General features: G+C 58.1%; 8 protein-coding genes across 8 annotated transcripts; 4 read left to right on the plus strand and 4 right to left on the minus strand.

The window, feature by feature from the left end:
* Positions 1–73: 73 nt before the first annotated feature.
* rib1 (putative GTP cyclohydrolase-2) lies at positions 74–1,330 on the minus strand (the record flags this gene model as incomplete). The annotated part of the gene is made up of 2 exons (XM_037328927.1): positions 74–121; positions 176–1,330. 2 exons carry the CDS (start codon positions 1,328–1,330, stop codon positions 74–76), a joined length of 1,203 nt encoding a protein of 400 aa, XP_037172575.1.
* A 775-nt stretch (positions 1,331–2,105) lies between these two features.
* On the plus strand, positions 2,106–2,404 carry CGCA056_v013685 (uncharacterized protein; the record flags this gene model as incomplete). Its single annotated transcript, XM_037328928.1, has 2 exons — positions 2,106–2,171; positions 2,240–2,404. The coding sequence occupies 2 exons, from the start codon at positions 2,106–2,108 to the stop codon at positions 2,402–2,404; spliced, it is 231 nt and encodes a 76-aa protein (XP_037172574.1).
* Positions 2,405–3,713: 1,309 nt separating this feature from the next.
* On the plus strand, positions 3,714–4,646 carry CGCA056_v013686 (uncharacterized protein; the record flags this gene model as incomplete). The annotated part of the gene is made up of 1 exon (XM_037328929.1): positions 3,714–4,646. One exon carries the CDS (start codon positions 3,714–3,716, stop codon positions 4,644–4,646), a length of 933 nt encoding a protein of 310 aa, XP_037172577.1.
* A 1,194-nt stretch (positions 4,647–5,840) lies between these two features.
* Positions 5,841–8,168, plus strand: CLCN5 (H(+)/Cl(-) exchange transporter 5; the record flags this gene model as incomplete). Its single annotated transcript, XM_037328930.1, has 2 exons — positions 5,841–6,812; positions 6,879–8,168. The coding sequence occupies 2 exons, from the start codon at positions 5,841–5,843 to the stop codon at positions 8,166–8,168; spliced, it is 2,262 nt and encodes a 753-aa protein (XP_037172576.1).
* Positions 8,169–8,668: 500 nt separating this feature from the next.
* CGCA056_v013688 (NADH dehydrogenase [ubiquinone] 1 beta subcomplex subunit 7) lies at positions 8,669–9,089 on the minus strand (the record flags this gene model as incomplete). The annotated part of the gene is made up of 3 exons (XM_037328931.1): positions 8,669–8,770; positions 8,882–9,006; positions 9,065–9,089. The coding sequence occupies 3 exons, from the start codon at positions 9,087–9,089 to the stop codon at positions 8,669–8,671; spliced, it is 252 nt and encodes an 83-aa protein (XP_037172573.1).
* Positions 9,090–10,661: 1,572 nt separating this feature from the next.
* On the plus strand, positions 10,662–12,632 carry CGCA056_v013689 (putative extracellular serine carboxypeptidase; the record flags this gene model as incomplete). The annotated part of the gene is made up of 8 exons (XM_037328932.1): positions 10,662–10,886; positions 10,937–11,054; positions 11,113–11,267; positions 11,319–11,614; positions 11,667–11,857; positions 11,908–12,073; positions 12,132–12,329; positions 12,389–12,632. The coding sequence occupies 8 exons, from the start codon at positions 10,662–10,664 to the stop codon at positions 12,630–12,632; spliced, it is 1,593 nt and encodes a 530-aa protein (XP_037172572.1).
* A 266-nt stretch (positions 12,633–12,898) lies between these two features.
* Positions 12,899–13,675, minus strand: Nor1-1 (Norsolorinic acid ketoreductase nor1; the record flags this gene model as incomplete). The annotated part of the gene is made up of 1 exon (XM_037328933.1): positions 12,899–13,675. The coding sequence occupies one exon, from the start codon at positions 13,673–13,675 to the stop codon at positions 12,899–12,901; it is 777 nt and encodes a 258-aa protein (XP_037173155.1).
* Positions 13,676–15,045: 1,370 nt separating this feature from the next.
* Positions 15,046–15,849, minus strand: cccA-0 (Vacuolar iron transporter cccA; the record flags this gene model as incomplete). The annotated part of the gene is made up of 1 exon (XM_037328934.1): positions 15,046–15,849. One exon carries the CDS (start codon positions 15,847–15,849, stop codon positions 15,046–15,048), a length of 804 nt encoding a protein of 267 aa, XP_037173156.1.
* Positions 15,850–16,659: the final 810 nt, after the last annotated feature.

Here is a 16,659-nt window from a genome sequence, read left to right on the forward strand (position 1 = left end):
ACCCTCACTGCCCTCCTTTCTCCTTGTCCTACGGCGTCTCTCCAACTCCAAAGCCGCTTCCCGGCCGTGTAGCCTATGAAGGCATGCCGCCCATATCAAGCATATGTCCCATCTTTTCAATCTGCACCTCTGTTAGCGACCAACTTGCTCGACAGCCCAATGGGGCCAAGCTCACCTTCGTCTTGAGGTACCCCTCAACCTCCTGGCTCCTGAACCCTCCCCGCCCCTTCCACGACAACGGCACCATCGCCACGCGCTCCGTCACCCTGACCTCGCGGTTCGGTCCCTCCACCGCGCGGATCTTGTCCGGGTTGTTCGTCAGCAGGCGCACCTCGTGCTGCCCCAGATCCAGCAGCATCGCCGTCGCGAGCCCGTAGCTCCGCGCATCAGCCGGGTGCCGCAGGAGCAGGTTCGCCTCGACGGTGTCGGACCCCAGGTCCTGCAGGTTGTACGCCTTCAGCTTCTCGCCGAGGCCGATGCCGCGGCCCTCCTGGCGCAGGTAGATGATGATGCCGCCGTTCGTGTTGCCGGGCAGGCTCATCAGCCGCGCCGCCTCGTCGAGCTGCTCGCCGCAGTCGCACCGCGCGGACCACGCCGTCTCGCCGGTGTAGCACTCGGAGTGAATGCGCACCAGCGCCGGACCGCGCTGCTGCGCCGCGTCCAAGGGCGACGGCTGCTCGCCGACGGGGGTGGCCACGCCGCCGGCCATGCCGCTGGTCGTGCGGCCGGGGAACAGACGGCCCGTGTAGGCGCCGCGCACCATGCGGTCCATCTCGGTCTCGCCGGGGCGGGGCTCATCGAGCGACTTGCTGCGGATGTGCGGGCCGAAGACGATGGCCAGGTGCTCCTTGTTGTCGACGTTGTTCGTGTACAGGTGCAGGAACATCTCGGTGCCGGTGACGGTGGGGATGCGCGCTCGTACGATGCACTGCACCTCGGGCAGGGTCTCGAGGAGGCGGGGCCGTTTGGTCCCCGCGCCGCCCGAGGGGATCGAGCTGTCGACGGGCACGCCGCGGGGAGCCTCGGAGCCGGTGAGAGGCGTTGCTGTGCCGGGGGTCGCGGGCGGCGTGAAGGCGGGCGAGAGGAGGGAGGGCGGTGGCAGGGCGGTGTTGGCGGTCGTTGAGGCGGCATCGTCTTCGGCTCGCGCGGGGGCGGCGGGGTCGGACAGGTTCAGGTCGTCGGCTACCTCGTGGGTGGAGGATGCAGCTGCCGATGTCGTGCTGTCGGCGGCCTTGGTTCGAGGAGAGTAGAAGGAGGGGAGCTGGTTGGTTTCCTCGCGCCAGTCCTTGGGCGCATCGCCGGCCGCTGGCTTCGCTTCAAAGTCGGGCATGGCGGGGGAGATGGGGGGTTGGTTGCGAGGGCGGAGAGGCGATGTTGGTAATTGCTGGTCAATTCAATGCCAATGGGTATTCATGCGCAGAATAAAACGAATTCCAATTGAAGACACGCCAGGGTCGCAAAGCAAAATATTGCAGGAGACGGACAAAGTAATACGGGAGGCGACACTGAATCTGGGAGTGTCGGGTAATGCACATTTAATCGCGGCGACCGGTTCCGCTCCGAACAACGAGGTGGTGAAGTGCGGTTCAATTAGTCATGCAGCCAAATGATGACAGCGCGGGTGCATCTGTGTGCCGGCGGCATTACACTTTGGGCCAAGTGCCCGCCCGTTCCAGGCAATGTTCCTTCTGAAGGGACACCTGGAGGCTGGAGGGGCCGTCTTTCGCCGAGGTTCCAGGCAGAGCGCCGCGCGCGCGGGGCGGACTTTCCCAGTGTCTCGAGCTCGGATTCCAGGGTCTCTTCAGCGGGGTCGGCTGTTCCCCTCGCTGACTTTTTGTGCGAGGGAACGCCGGCCGCTCGGGTGGGGTTCGGTGATTACATCATCTCATCCTGGAATCGGCTAATCACGACAAGTTGGACCTGCTCTGCGATTGTCGGTCATTTTGCAATACTATTTGAAAAATATGCAAATGATCTGTATTGAATCTGAAACGGATGATTAGCTACGCTTGGCCGTGAAACTTTAGCCTTCAGCGACGTCTACTTCCAGAGCGTAATCATTTTTGTGGTGATCCTCGCCGCCGTATGTGAGACCATGATAGTTGATGACGACTTTACCCGAGTTCCGGCTTAGATCCATCCATATCCATAATCATTTCGTTTATCTCAAAGTGAGCCTCTATCAATCATCGGAAACACACCGCGCGCTTGATTTTTAATGCTGACAGAGGAATCCTAGACCTCATCGGCAGACCTCATCTCTCATTGGCCGCATCTTTCAAGATTCTCCACGTTCGGCTCGCCTCTTCCCAGGTCACCCACAGCCAACGGCCCGTCCGCTCATCCACAACACCATCACAAGCATCAACTCCTGTTCCCAGCCGCAGCAGCAGCAGCAGCATAGCAAAGTGAACGGCCACCACACACCTTCGTCATGCGCAAAGCATGTCGCACACTCTCTGTCCTCAGGAAGCCCATTCGGAAACATCCATAGAGATGCCCCGTCCGATCCCCCCTCTCCTGCGGGTTCCTGCATCCCGAATTGGCCGCCCCATCCCGGCCTCCCGAAACATTATTTCGTCCTCTCCCGACCACACAAACCACCACCGCACCAAGGTGTTGAGAACGTCGAAAAGTTGCTGACACGGTATGCATATCCGTCCAGAGAAAACTTGAGGCCCGCCAAGCGGCCCCCGATGCAATGATGGATCCCACCCCGGCCCTCGCATCCATGACAACCACTGTTCGGCCGCGGCCCAACCAAAGGCAAACCAACCCATCAACCCGCATCGTCGCGTCTATGCGCTGTCACTGAGTGACTCACACACAACCTCACCTCACGCAAAGGAGGAAAAAAAAAAAGGACCACCCCCATGCAACAACCACCAACCCGTGTTTCGTTTCCCTTGCAAAGCCAACCACACCGCGCCTGTCTGCGAAGATGCCATGCCAACAGCCCGCGCAAGTGGCGCGCAATCCATTGGCCAACGCGCTCCCGCGCCGCTACGCCATCGTGGCAACCCAGACCAACCAGCTCTCGGTGCCCTGCAACCACTTACTGCGTTTGCCGTTTCATACCCATCCGGCGGTATGGAGATCATCAGGCACCGTCTTTGTTTACACTTTTTTTTTTCGCATTTGCAGACACAAGACAGACAGACTGAGAAGAAAAAAATTCTCCTTGGTGGTTCAGGTCCCACCATGCAGCCGTCAACCGAGTGGTTGTCGATTTCTTGTTTTCCGGCTCGAGTGGCCAACAACAGCACACGCTGCCGTCGTCCAGTGGAGGCTTTCCCTCACTCCCTTGCAAGACGCACCTGGCGCACAAAAACATCGCCAACTGTCCAACCCCAGTCTCTCTTACTGGTGTGTATAAGAAGATCGAGTGACTTCCTTCCGTCTGACACCTTTCCTCCCCTCCGTTTTCCAATCTCGACTAGTAAGAACCTAGCAAACCCATACAACACTTAATCAAACGTTCATTCAAAGGATCTGAGAAAAGGATTCCTGGCAAGGTCTATTCGGAGCGACGGCAGACAACCACATACGATACTATACAACATACCACCTCGCTCTCATCTGCACTCATTAATATCGTCTTACACACACTTTCGTTGTTCACTTCAATCTGTACTTTCACTTCACCGGCGCCGACTTCAGTTCACCGTCTTTCAAACACCATCACCACACATCACACACCAACACCACTCACAATGGATCACAACAACGTAATCGCCTGGCTGCTGCCCACATCAACAAACCAGCCCGCCCTCGAGGCCGTCCGCCTGCCCGAAAACACCAACCGCCGCATCGCCTCCATCCCCTCCTCCTTCGAGCCCCTACCGACACCCAACCCAGACAACACCACAATCAACCCCCTCCTCCTCAACAAGACTACCTCGCCCACCACCACATCCACCTCCAAACCCCGCCCGGCCCTCGAGCTCTCCTTCACCAACCCGCCCAAAAACCACACCGGCTTCGTCCTCGGCACCGACCCCGGAGCCGACATCCTCCTCCCCTCCCTCCCGGGCATCGCCCCGCGCCACTGCGTCCTCACCTTCGACGCAGAGCGCCGCCTCATCCTCCGCGACACCTCCGCCACCGGCACCGCCGTCTGGTACGACGCCTCCTCCAACGGCGACCGCGCCCGCGAGTCCTGGCTCCTCTCCGCCGGCACCTCCTACGGCTTCCCCTCCATGGTCGACCGCCTCGTCATCGACATCCAGACCGTCCGGCTCCAAGTCATCATCAACGACGTCGCGCCCCTCAGCGACCCGGACGCCTACGAGCGCAACGTCGACGCCTTCATGGACCGCCTCGCCACCCTGACGCTGGACGAGATCAGCGCCCGCGAGGAGCTGAGCTTCGACCTCGACTTCCGCGATTTCGGCATCGACTTCAGCTTCGACGACCTCAGCTTCGGCCGCGCGAGCGGTGTGGGCGCGTATGAGGACGACGGGCTCATCGGGTACGACTACGAGATGGACGTCGACGACAGGCGGGACTACCTCCCGCCCCTGCCCTCCGAGGTGGCCCCCGTCTTCGTGAAGTACATGTTCGCCTCCGACGACGGGCTGCCCCCGGACACCTACCTCTGGAACACCGCCCGGCCGTGGGAGCCTATGGTCAAGGTCACCTGCTGATCATACCGAAGCCCAACCCAACCGGGGGAAAAAAAAAGAACGAAAAACAAAAAAAAAACCAACAACACTGTCACTCATTTAATGTATAGACTGGGAAGGAAGCGCGGGAAGTTTTGTAACAACAACCGGTTCACAAAGAGTTGACAGCATGTCTAGTCAGTGCTGGCACACCTGACGGCGATTCTCTCATATAATATCTGGCGTTATTTTCGGAGCGGCGGCGTCCAGAACCACGTTTTTGGCATGACGACGAAAGATTTCCAACTGCGACAAATACGCGCACACACACTCATTCAGACCCCCCAAGAGATTGGCGTCACGTCTTCCCCGGGATAGCATAGCATACTTTCTTCTGTATACATCTAGTGTAGATACCCCCCTACATAGCTGGAATACCCACCAGCAAAACACACTTCACATCAAAAATCAAAAAATCAAAAGAGAAATTACCAAACAACTGATCCAACTCAAATCGTCTTTCTCAAAATCCCATGATTCGCCCCATGGGTGGTGGTTTTGGCCATCTCCCACTTCGCACTTCACCGCTCTCCCCCATCTTCCGAACTTCTTCGTCCCAACTATCTGACCCATCATCAACTCCCCAAATCGCCCCGTGATTTTTTCGACTCCGCGGAGCCCAACGAGCAAAGACCATATAAAGGGCGGAGCGCAGAGGGAGAGTGCCTCTGCTGACCGCTACGCTTACCACGCTTGGGGGGGATCAGTCGCGGCGCCGGACCACCAGACGGCTCGGGACACCATTAAGAAAAAAAGCGCATGATACCGCCACTTCTAGAGCACACCACCAGTAAACCTCGGAGGCATGCGGTGACGGCCCGAGCTCTATTTTGCACAATCGCCCAACGGCCGGTCCTCAGACCGAGTGGCCCACGAGATCCGACCGATACTTTAATCTTGGTCCTCCCGCCCTCCCTTAACCTGGCCCCGACACCACACCCACGCGCGTCATTCCGTGTATCATGTCTCCGCGGGTCGCTAATCTGGAATCAATTCGGGGCCAGCGGGAGGCGAGTGTGCTTTCTCTTCGTAGTGCGTGGGGCTCTTGAATCCTGCTTCCGAGGACATCGTCCTTTATATTGACCATGTTCGAACCTCGTTCCTAAAAAGATGCGTGCCAAGACTCTTGGCCAGAGAGTGTGATAAACCATCCCTTCAACAAATGCAATCGCAACCATGAACCCTCTAGCTATGGCCTCCGACGACCCGGAGCCCGACGAATCAAGCCCCCTCCTCTCGACAACATCCCAAAGCAGAATCTCCACCCGGCCACCGCCGCCGCCCTCCTCGCCTTCGACGCTGTCCCTCATCTCCAAGGCAGACTACGCCCTGGGACAATCCCCTTCCCAAGACGACCGCCTGCCGTACAGCAACTATGCGACAATCGACTGGCTGCGCGGCCTCACCGAGTCCTCCTCTCGCGCGCGCCGCCTCGATCGCCTGCCGGGCCTCCGGGGCCGCCTCCGCCGCTGCATCGACCGAGCTGAGGGCTGGATCGCCGCGGCACTGATCGGGGTGCTGACCGCCCTGGTGGCGTACGTCGTCGACGTGTCCATGGCGACGACGGCCGACTGGAAGGAGGGGTACTGCCGCGGCAACGTGTTCCTCGACCGCGGGAGGTGCTGTAGAAGCCCGCCCAGATCAGGGGTGTGCGAGGCGTGGAGGCCCTGGGTCGCCGGTAGTAGTGGCGAGGGCGTGTCTCTCGCCGCGTACGCCGTCTACGTCCTCGTTGCGCTGCTCTTCGGCGCCATCGCGGGCAACGTGACGATGACAACGAAAGCGTCCCTCCCAACAGCGGCCGCAGAGGACGGAGAGGGCAGCACGAAGACGATGTACATGGCCGCGGGCAGCGGGATCCCCGAGATCAAGAGCATCATCTCGGGCTTCGCGATCCCGCGTTTCCTCAGCCTGCGGGTGCTGCTCGTCAAGGCCGTCGGGGCGACCTTCGCGGTGTCGACGGGCATGTGCCTGGGCAAGGAGGGCCCGTTCGTGCACATCTCGACGTGCGTCGGGTGGCTCGTGGCCAACTGGTTCCCCAAGTACCGGGACAGCCCGCGCAAGCTGCGCGAGATGCTGAGCGTGGCGTGCTCGGCGGGCATGTCTGTGGCGTTCGGCGCGCCGATTGGTGGTGTGCTGTTCAGTTACGAGGTATATTTGATATGCTGCTGTTTGTGTTGTTGATGTAGTATTGGCCTGGCTGACCCGGACGACTAGGAAATCAGCACGTACTTCCCTCGTCGTGTGATGTGGAGGGCGTTTCTGTGTTCGCTGGTCGCGGCCATCGCGCTCAAGGCGCTGAACCCGACGGGCGGCGGGAAGCTGGTGCTGTTCGAGACGAACTTTGGCGTCGACCACGAACCCGTGCACTATCTCGTCTTCGTCTTCCTGGGCGTGTGTGGCGGCGTTTTCGGCGGAGTGTTTGGTCGATCAAACTACTTCTGGTCCAAGACTTTCCGGAGATGCGACATCGTGAAGAACCACCCCGTGCTGGAGCTCTGCGGCGTCGTGCTGATTACCGCACTGCTGCAGTTCCCAAACGCTCTCACCCGGGACACCGGCGACGTCGCTCTCTCGAAACTGCTGGTCAACTGCGAAGACCCGGAGGGCAAGTGGGTGTGCAAGCAGGAGCAGAGGTCAGACAGGACAGGGTACATACTCTCGCTCGCGAGCGGGACGCTGGCCAAGCTGGCGTTGACGACCATCACTTCCGGGTGCAAAGTGCCGTCTGGAATCATCATTCCGGCGCTGAATGCCGGCGCGCTGTTTGGGCGGTTGGTCGGGCAATTCGTCGGGGGTATATCGCCGGGCATATTCGCCATGGTCGGTGCTGCGGCGTTCCTCGCCGGCGTGTGCAGGATGACGGTGAGTTTGGCCGTCATCATGTTCGAGCTGACGGGCGAGGTGACGTTCATCCCGGCCTCGATGTGCGCCATCCTCACCGCCAAGTGGGTTGCGGACGCCATCTCTGCCGAGTCGGTGTACGAGCTGTCGCAGCACTTGTTGGGACACCCGTTCCTCGAGGCCGAGCAGGCGCACGAGGTCGTCAAGCACCGGGAAGCAACCGCGCGAGAGCTGATCCCTTCCCCTGAGACGATGGACGAGATCACTCTGCGCACGGGCAGAGAGTACCGCGTGTGTCAAGACGTGCTGGCCGACAAGTTGCAGAAGCTGCTGGCGAGGGGCCTGATGGATGCCGGTCTTGTGCTGGTGAATGAGGCGGGTCTGCTGTTCGGGTATTTGCCTCAGGCGGAGTTGGAGGCTGTTCTCCAAGTCCGCGGGGAGGCCGAGGAGATTGATTTGCGGTCGGGGATCATGGTGGACTTAGTCGACCGGACACCGTTGACAGTGAGTGCAGAGGCGCCGATGGAGCATGTCCTTGAGATGTTTGGGAAGCTCGGTCTGAGCTACCTGGTCATTCTTGAACCTGAAACAGCGAATGTGGTGGGCGTTGTGCTGAAGAAGCGGTTGCTGGGCTACTTGCATCGTACAAAGGTGCATAATTGAGGAGAAGCATTGTCATATTGGCTGTACCATAAAACCTACTCAGCATTGTCAACTTAACGTTAATGAAATATAATGTCTTGTCGCTAGTCTTGGGCCAGTGCTTAACTGGATGCGGAACGGTGACATGATGACTTTCCTGGATGCCTTTTCCCGGATTTCAACGGAACAGAGCGGATCAAGGACCTCGCCTCTGTCGCCCACACTTAACCCACGATGTGTTCCAACGTTTGCCCAGTGATGCCACCAGGGGCCAAACTCTAGTCGTTTCCACCTCCGTCTGCAATGCCCGATCGTAGCGCCCATGTCAGGTCCTTCGTCGTCGCAGTCTGCCCAGGTCGAAATAAAACGCAGTTGTCAGTCGCAATAACGTGAATTCGGCCTCGTTCTATGACCCTCGTGGCAAGTCCAAGTCCCCATTTTCGACCCTTTTGCCATGGCCCTTCAATGTCACAGGTTATATACACAGACGCGGCCGCCCCGGGCTGTCTTTGTCGGACCCCTCAGTTGCTTCTCGTACCCTTCTCCGCGCGGAGCTCGTTCATCTTGGCGACACGCTTCTTGAACTCGACGTACTGGCACTTCTCGTAGCTGTGGCGCTCGTCCTAGCCGTGGGGAATCATGGGTTAGCAGAGGGTTCGGTCCGTCGGGTGGCCTCTCGAGGCCGGGTTCGGGCAGCGCCGGGAACGACGACGGCATCTCGGGGGTAAACGAACATTGCACTTCCACGGCAGGTAGAAGGTATCGGTGCGGCAGCGGTTGAGGGGGATGAGGAGGTGGGCGCAGCTGTCGCGGTAGGCGAGGGGGAGTTTGGCGTCCCGCATCTCCTCGCGGGGCGTCTCTGCAGAGAAGGGTCAGCATGTTTGCGCAGTGTGTAGCATGACGGCGGAGGAACGGACCCCTGGGTTCGAAGTCTCCGGCCATTGTGACGGCAATTGGGGGTTTTGTGATGGGCGAATGGTTCGGTCGTCGTTGGTCAATCGGTCTTGAATTGTCGTCGGAGCTTTGGATTGGATTGTGGAGCTGCCGTGACGGTTCCCTTTCGGCCTCAATTGTCAGGCTGCCGGGTGACTGCTTACGTTTTGGGCATCGTGATTGGTCAATTTGGCGGTTCCGGGGTGCCTTCACTGGACTTTTCAGCGCACAGGCCTAAGAATCTATAGAGTTTGGCCTCCCGACACTCTATTCAACTTCGAAGCCCAAGTCAGGTAAAGATGAGAAATACGCATATTGAGCCTCAGTTGAGCTCTCTGTTCATCTAGAAGTTTTGCTTCACTTTGAAGGTTTCTTCTGGTGGTTGGCTGCTGCTCTCTAGACGTATCACTGTTCGGGCATTCCCCGCGTTCAGAAGACGGGCGCCGGAAATAAACGTCATAGCGAGTAAAGAGTCAAGTATGTATGACCAAGGAACAAGAGCCTAATACACTGAAGCCCTTCAGCGCGTTTCCCATGATGGTCCCTATTTTTCATGGTTCTCTCTCGAACACAAGTGTATTCAAAGTCATGTTCTTCAAGCTGGTACAAGGCCACCTCTTGCTTTTCTCAACTTATCTTGGGGCGGCCATTGACTGAAAACTTGGAGGCCATTCTGAAGACTCTTTCGGACAGCATACGACTCGTAGATCGTATCTAAAAGACGACCAGAAGCCTCAGATAAGCCCACCTCATGGACTCACATATCATCAATATCGTATCCCGCAATCAAAATTCTCCCCTCGACCACATTGAACATTACGTTATTCAAACGTGCTGTTGCGCCTCAGCTCTTTCAACCAACTCCTTTGGGCTCCCAGTCCAGAACAAAAGTTCCAACCCAAACTCCCTCACACTCTCACTAAAGCTCCCAGCAACATGGCCGATCCGAACCACCTTCCCGTTGGCGCAGGTCGGACCACAGACCGGAGACAGAAGTCCCTGCCGGACTGCCGGCGCGTGTCCACCCGACCTGGGGCCACACCGCAGCGTCGAATGCTCACCTTCCGCTTCGAGCTAACCTATCGGCCCACGCAAAATCCCACGCCAAATCCAATCTCCAACGTTGCCATCCATCCATTCCCAAATGCCTATCAGGAACCACCCCCGTCTCCATACCCGGCCGAGGCCAACCCCCGGCCTCATGTCCTCAACGTTACAATCACGACAATCCGTGCGTGCGCGATGGGCGGCCGGGATCGCATCGGGCTGGTCGTCCCCTCTTCCCGCCAACGGGGCCCAGAGAGCTTGGAAAGCTTGTTCCTGCCGAGGGTCGCAATACGGGACGCGTGCGCTGCGATGTTAGGCGACTGGATGCATGGTTCTTGCATATCGGGACTCATTTCGCCGGGATGATGGATGGGTCTGCTGCTTGCCCAGATGCTGCGCGACTCTTAAAAGAAAGCAGCTCCCCCGCTGTCGTTCCCGCGGTGCCTCGTCCCTTGTGTTGATCGAGTCGCAAAGTAGGCGTGCCGTGGTGTGTACTCGTTCGTTCTTGGCCACCGTAGTAGTGTCTCTGTCACCATGAAGGTCTCCCTCGCCTTGTTGGGCTGCCTCACGGCGGCTCAGGCCCATTTCGCCTTCCAGCCCATCCAGCCGCCCTTCAGGGCCGAGGACGACGAGGGCGGACTCGCCAAGCGTGACGCTCTGTACTTTGAGCAGCTCATCGACCATGATGCTCCTGAATTGGGAACCTTCCAGCAGCGGTACTGGGTCAACAGCACCTACTGGAAGGGCCCCGGCTCGCCGGTAAGAGCTGCCCATGAGTGTGAAGACGCGCACTAGCTGACAATATGAAGATCATCGTCTTCACACCCGGCGAAGTTGCTGCTGAGGCTTACAGTGGATACCTGACTGACCGCGCACTCACGGGCAGCATTGCCAAGGCTGTTGGCGGTGCCGTCGTGATGGTCGAGCGTAAGCCTCCCCAGTCATCAACAGATACTTCGAGATGGACCAGACTGACACAGAGCAGACCGTAATTGGGGCACTTCTCTACCGTACACCCTCCAAGACACCAAGAACCTCCAGCAGCACACCATGACAAACGCCGTCTTCGACCTCACCAACCTGGCCCGCACCGTCGACCTGCCCTTCGACACCAACCACAGCAGCAATGCTCCCCAGGCTGTGAGTCAATCGTCTGGTCCGAAGTGATTACCTATTGACATGCGGCTCTAGCCTTGGATCTACACCGGCGGATCGTACTCCGGCATCCTCGCTGCTGCCATCTCCAAGTACGCCCCTGGGACCATCTGGGCCTACCACGCCAGCAGCGGGCCCGTCGAAGCGACATACGATTACTGGAGCTACTTCCTCCCGATCCAGAACGGCATGCCCCAGAACTGCAGCCGTGACTTCAACCTCATGGTCGACCACATCGACACCGTCCTGACCTCCGGAACCGAGGACGAGATCTACTCGCTCAAGGAGAAGTTTGGCCTCCAAGATCTCGCCCACAAGGACGACTTCGCGAGGTACGAAGGCCCTTGCATCCTCGACAGAAGGCACAAAGCTGATATCCCACAGTGCTCTCGTCGGCCCTCTCGGGTACTGGCAGTCAATCCAGCTGTACTCTGGCTACTCCACCTTCTACGCCATGTGCGATGCGGTCGAGGGCGCCACCGGCAACTTCTCAGCACCCAGCGCGGACGGCGTTGGCCTCACCAAGGCACTTGACAACTACGCCAAGTGGTGGAGCTCTGAGTATCTCCCAGGCAGTAAGTGCATCACAAGCCTCTGTCAGCGAACCTGCCTGACCGAATTACAGCTTGCGCATCATACGGCGTCGAAGAGTGGTCGGACCCCATGAACGTCGCCTGTTTCGACTCGTACAACGCCACCAGCCCCATCTACACCGACTGGTCGGCCGACAACGCCTTCGGCCGCACCTGGTACTGGATGACCTGCAACGAGCCCTTCTTCTTCTGGCAGACGTGAGTATTCAGAACTACCTCTGCTCCAAAATGTCCTTCGTTACTGACCCAATCCCAGTGGTGCCCCTGAGGACCGACCCTCCATCGTCTCCCGCTACGTAACCCCCGAATACTACCAGCGCCAGTGCGACCTCTTCTTCCCCCCGCAAGGCGACTTCACCTACGCCTCGAACCGCGGCAAGACCGCCGCCGACCTGAATAAGGCGACGGACGGCTGGTTCTACACCAACACCACTCGTCTGGTTTGGTCGAACGGGTAAGCCGGGCCCTTGATGTCCTGACTCAACCGGGACGAATTCGACTAACCTATCGCAGTGAATATGATCCCTGGCGCTCCGCCTCCGTGTCCAGCGAGCTCCGTCCCGGCGGCCCGCTTCAGTCCCGCCCCGGCGCGCCGGTCCATCTCATCCCCGGCTCCCGCCACTGCAACGATCTGCTTATGAGGAACGGGGACGTCAATGCCGACATGAAGGCTGTCATCACTTCTGAAATTGAGCAGCTGAAGACGTGGACCGAGGAGTTTTACTCTGGCAAGAACAAGACCAGGCGAACCTTTTAAGCGGCTCACCACTAAGCGTAGCGTAGCTGCGAAAGTTGGATATAAACGAGCTGGATGTTTCATGTACATAATTCAGCTTTCATAATGAAATAAGAATGGGCACGAAGCTCGACACTTGGATTGCGCAATGAGGATCCACTGGGTACACACTCGAACGTACTAAACCCTTTCTCATGTCTACATCTTAGTGCTGTTGTACTTCATCAACCACATCCTCCACCTACCAAGTCCTTCCCCGACTTCAATATAGATACCCAAAGCCCCCTCTACCACGGCAAATCAGTCCCATCATAATTCTTAAACTTCCCACTAACCTCCTTCGTCGCCCCATCGATCACCTTCACCATCCCGCTCACGCTCGTCTCGACCGTAATCGCCCCCAAACTCTTCGCATCCGCAACCCCATTCTTCTCCGCCAGCGCCGCCGACATATCCGTCTCCACCAAGCCCGGATGGAAGACAAACGCCGTCACCCACTCCTCCTCCACGCTCAGCCGCTTCACCAGCCAGTTCAGCGTCGCCTTGCTCGCGCCGTACGGGCTCAGCCCCACGCCGGGCGGGAACAGCTTCGCCAGGGTCTCTTGCATGCCGACGCTCCCAATGGCCGAGGAGATGGCCACGAAGACCGGGTTGGCGCTCTTGCGCAGCAGCGGGGCGGTGGCGGCGAAGAGGAGGAGGGGGGCGATGGAGTTCACGTGGAAGTGGTCCAGCGCGGGCGCGGAAGCGGTCTCGCGCACGGGGCCGGAGGTGTGGGAGATGCCGGCGTTGGCGATGACGGTGTCGATGGCGGTGATGGCGTGCTCGTCCTGGAGGGTGGCGACGGCGGCGGCGGGGTCGGTGTCGACGGAGGAATCGATCTTGACGAGGATCAGGGCGGAGGAGGCGCCCTTGGGGAGGGAGGCGAGGGCTTTGGATGAGGAAGAGGAGGGATCGCGGACGCCGGCGATGACGGTGGTGGAGGGACGGGCGAGGAGGGCGGTGACGAAGCCCTTGCCGATGCCGCGGTTGGCGCCGGTGATGAGGTAGGTTTGGTTGGCGGACATGGCGGGTAGTGGGTATTGTATGTTTGTTGGCTGGGATGCTTCTAGAGTGTGAGGCTGAGGTTGAGATGAACTTTGATGTGATGATGGAAGTGTCTTTCGTCTGAAATGATGTCAAGTTGAGAATCTTATATACGTCTTGAAGTTGGTATGAATGCCTTGGTATTTGTAAATGAAGGCACCATCATGAAAGCTTCCACACTTACACCAGACGTCTTCCGCTACACAGAACGACATGGCGCACTTCTCTCGGCGCCGAAGATGGTGGTGGAGAGGATTGATAATCCGGCGTAATGGCATCAATACTGTTTCGGAGCGGGTCTAGGCGGAGTTTGATTCAAGGCGCGGACAGCTGGGCGGGAGAGGCAGTGATCATTAATCAACGGGAACACATCTGAGACCAAAGACCTGGCGTGCATGGGCTGAACTCCGCGGATTCGCTGCTGTGATCATGTCCAAGTTGATTTGGCTCTCGACTGAAATGCCCGGTGTTACTCATGAAGAAGACGAGAGGACTTCGGGCTTGTTGTGGTGCCGGAAAGCTGCCCATGTGTGAGTATGCCATGTGTCAACGTCGTGTCAAACGCGGACTGATGAACATTGGAAGCACCAAGACTTCCTCTCTTGGATAAGAAGACCCAAAGACAGCATGAATTACCTATCACGATGTCCATAATGTAGCTGAATGAAATTGGCTTAATCCTTGGGTAGTGGTGACATGTGCATCAGTGACGAAACCGCGCACAATGATACACAAAGTCTTGGGTTGTGGCATAGACTGTAGTCTACAAGCTCTGCGCTAAGCACTCCTGGTAACCCATCCACCTCTTCACAGAGCCTGTGGCTGCAAGTCACTTCAAACGTTGTACTCAAACTTACAACATTCGAACGAAATAATCGCCAGTCATGCACTCAAGAGCCAAGATGAACTTCGCCCTCCCTCTCAATTCTTCTCTTGCACACTGCTGCATCGTCTTGTTTTGACTGATTTGTAAGATGTCATGTCTTCTCGCGTTGGACCCGCTTAATGATGCTAGACAGTTTACTGATCACTCGTGACCCGAGGCGGGAAACTGTGTTCACTAATCGCCAAGACCAGACCTAATCCACACCTAGCGCGATTCCAACGCTCAACCTGCATTCTGAAATAGCTCAAGTAATTCTTCGACGGGCGAGATGTGGAAAAAACAAACGTCCTTCAAGGTGATTTCATTACTCATCAATCGATCCTGAGTCGAGGCGCCGACGACATCTAATCACGATGAGTGCGTGGGGGTTTGCCTACTGATGAATAATAAGTAATCACAAGACGCCGCACGTTATGGCGTTATGGAAGAAGACATGGTATTTTAAGACTCATACGAACCGAACCCTTAACTAACTCGCTCATTCACCAACATCACGCATAAAACAGCCGCCCCAGCCGCGCAGGAACCAAAAAAGGCCATCTGCACACCCTCCCATAGACACCGCCTCCACGACCCGTCTCTCGTCCCCAAAGCCCAACTCTTGCCCGCGCCAAAGGCCAACAACGCGACGAGGCAGATGGCGATGCTCCACCTCAGACCCTGTCCCACGCTCGGCGCGATGAAGTAGGGCAGCAGAGGCATGAGGCCGCCGCACAGGTAGCCCAGCGAGATGGACATGCCCGAGAACACAGGCGATGCCAGCGAAGAATTTTGTTCGGTGGCAGGTGTGTCGCTGGCGAGAGATGGTTGCGAACTTCGTATCCTCTTGGATGCCCATCTTGAGCCTTCTGGTTGTGAGTTGATCGCCTCAAGCACCGTCGCGATGGTTGAGTCCGGTAGGTTGAGAGGTTGGAGATATCTCCGCACACCCTCCTCAGCCTCCTCCACCCTCCTCGGGCCGCTCTTCTCCTCATTCTCGGCGACATCTTCCTCGCTACGACGCTCCGCGAGCAGCATGCCTTGTTCCTCCTCCTCCTCCAGCGAAGGACTCGGCCGTAGCGTTTCGCGCGAGGCGTCGCGGGCGGCCAGGTACCCGCCGATGCCCATGCTGATGCATCCCGCGCACAGCTCCGCGAGTCCGGCGTAGATGACCGTCTCGCTGCGGCCGAGGGAGCTGAGGCCGGCTGTCAGGGCGAAGGGGACGGTGAGGCCGTCTGAGAAGCCGAGGGTGAAGTCTGAAAGGAAGCGGGCGAGGTTTTGGGACGCCATTTTGTGGGTTGCGAGGTTTGAGACTTTGGTTTGGGGATTCAAGGGCGGGAAGGTGATGGATGAGCAGTGGCCTTATTCAAGGACCATGGGACATGGTTGTCGTAGTGTTCCGACGAAGACGACGGAGGGTGGACGAGCACGGTGGAAGTCGTCCAAATGCCCAGAATTCCAAGGAGCTGTCAAAGAACGCGGGAGGACGGGTCTTAGCAATGGATGATTTGGAAAGAGGGACTGAAGCTTGGCGATCGGATGGAGACGCCGAAGACACAGGTCCGCCGTCTTCACCGTTCTGCACCAGGTAATTGCCTACCACTCACCACTAAACGACTACCAACGCCGTAGGTATCTCTTTCACCCTAAATTTAGCCCTCCTAGTGGCTCCTCGGTGAGCGATCGGGGAGGAAACGGCAGACCCGACCGACATCGGCAATCCGGACATGCGATGCCGCGAGGCGAAGCAAAGTTTCTTTGCGGTGGATCGACAGAAAATCGCTAGTTCCTCTACAACAATTGTTTCTGCGGAGAAGGAAACACATTCATGGATTCATGGGAAAGCAAATGGGCCAAGCTTTCGCCCAGCGGCGATGCCAAGAACCACCCACGTGGGTGGGCTTCGGGGGGAAAGACCCCCTGTCACTCGTCCAATCAAGCATTTCTGATTTCCCACCTTCCTGACAGGGTAATCTGGCGACTGGGATGATGCATGGACGGGGGGGCAGGGAGGGGAAGATCACCTCAGCTCTCCACTTGGATTGATCCCCTGTTCTCTTCGCCGGGCATGAAGTGCCTTCCCTCGTGGGGCAGGTCGAC

The sequence above is a fragment of the Colletotrichum aenigma genome (assembly GCF_013390185.1).
Source record: "Colletotrichum aenigma strain Cg56 chromosome Unknown KSG_Cg56_contig09, whole genome shotgun sequence".
NCBI classification, from domain to species: Eukaryota; Fungi; Ascomycota; class Sordariomycetes; order Glomerellales; family Glomerellaceae; genus Colletotrichum; species Colletotrichum aenigma.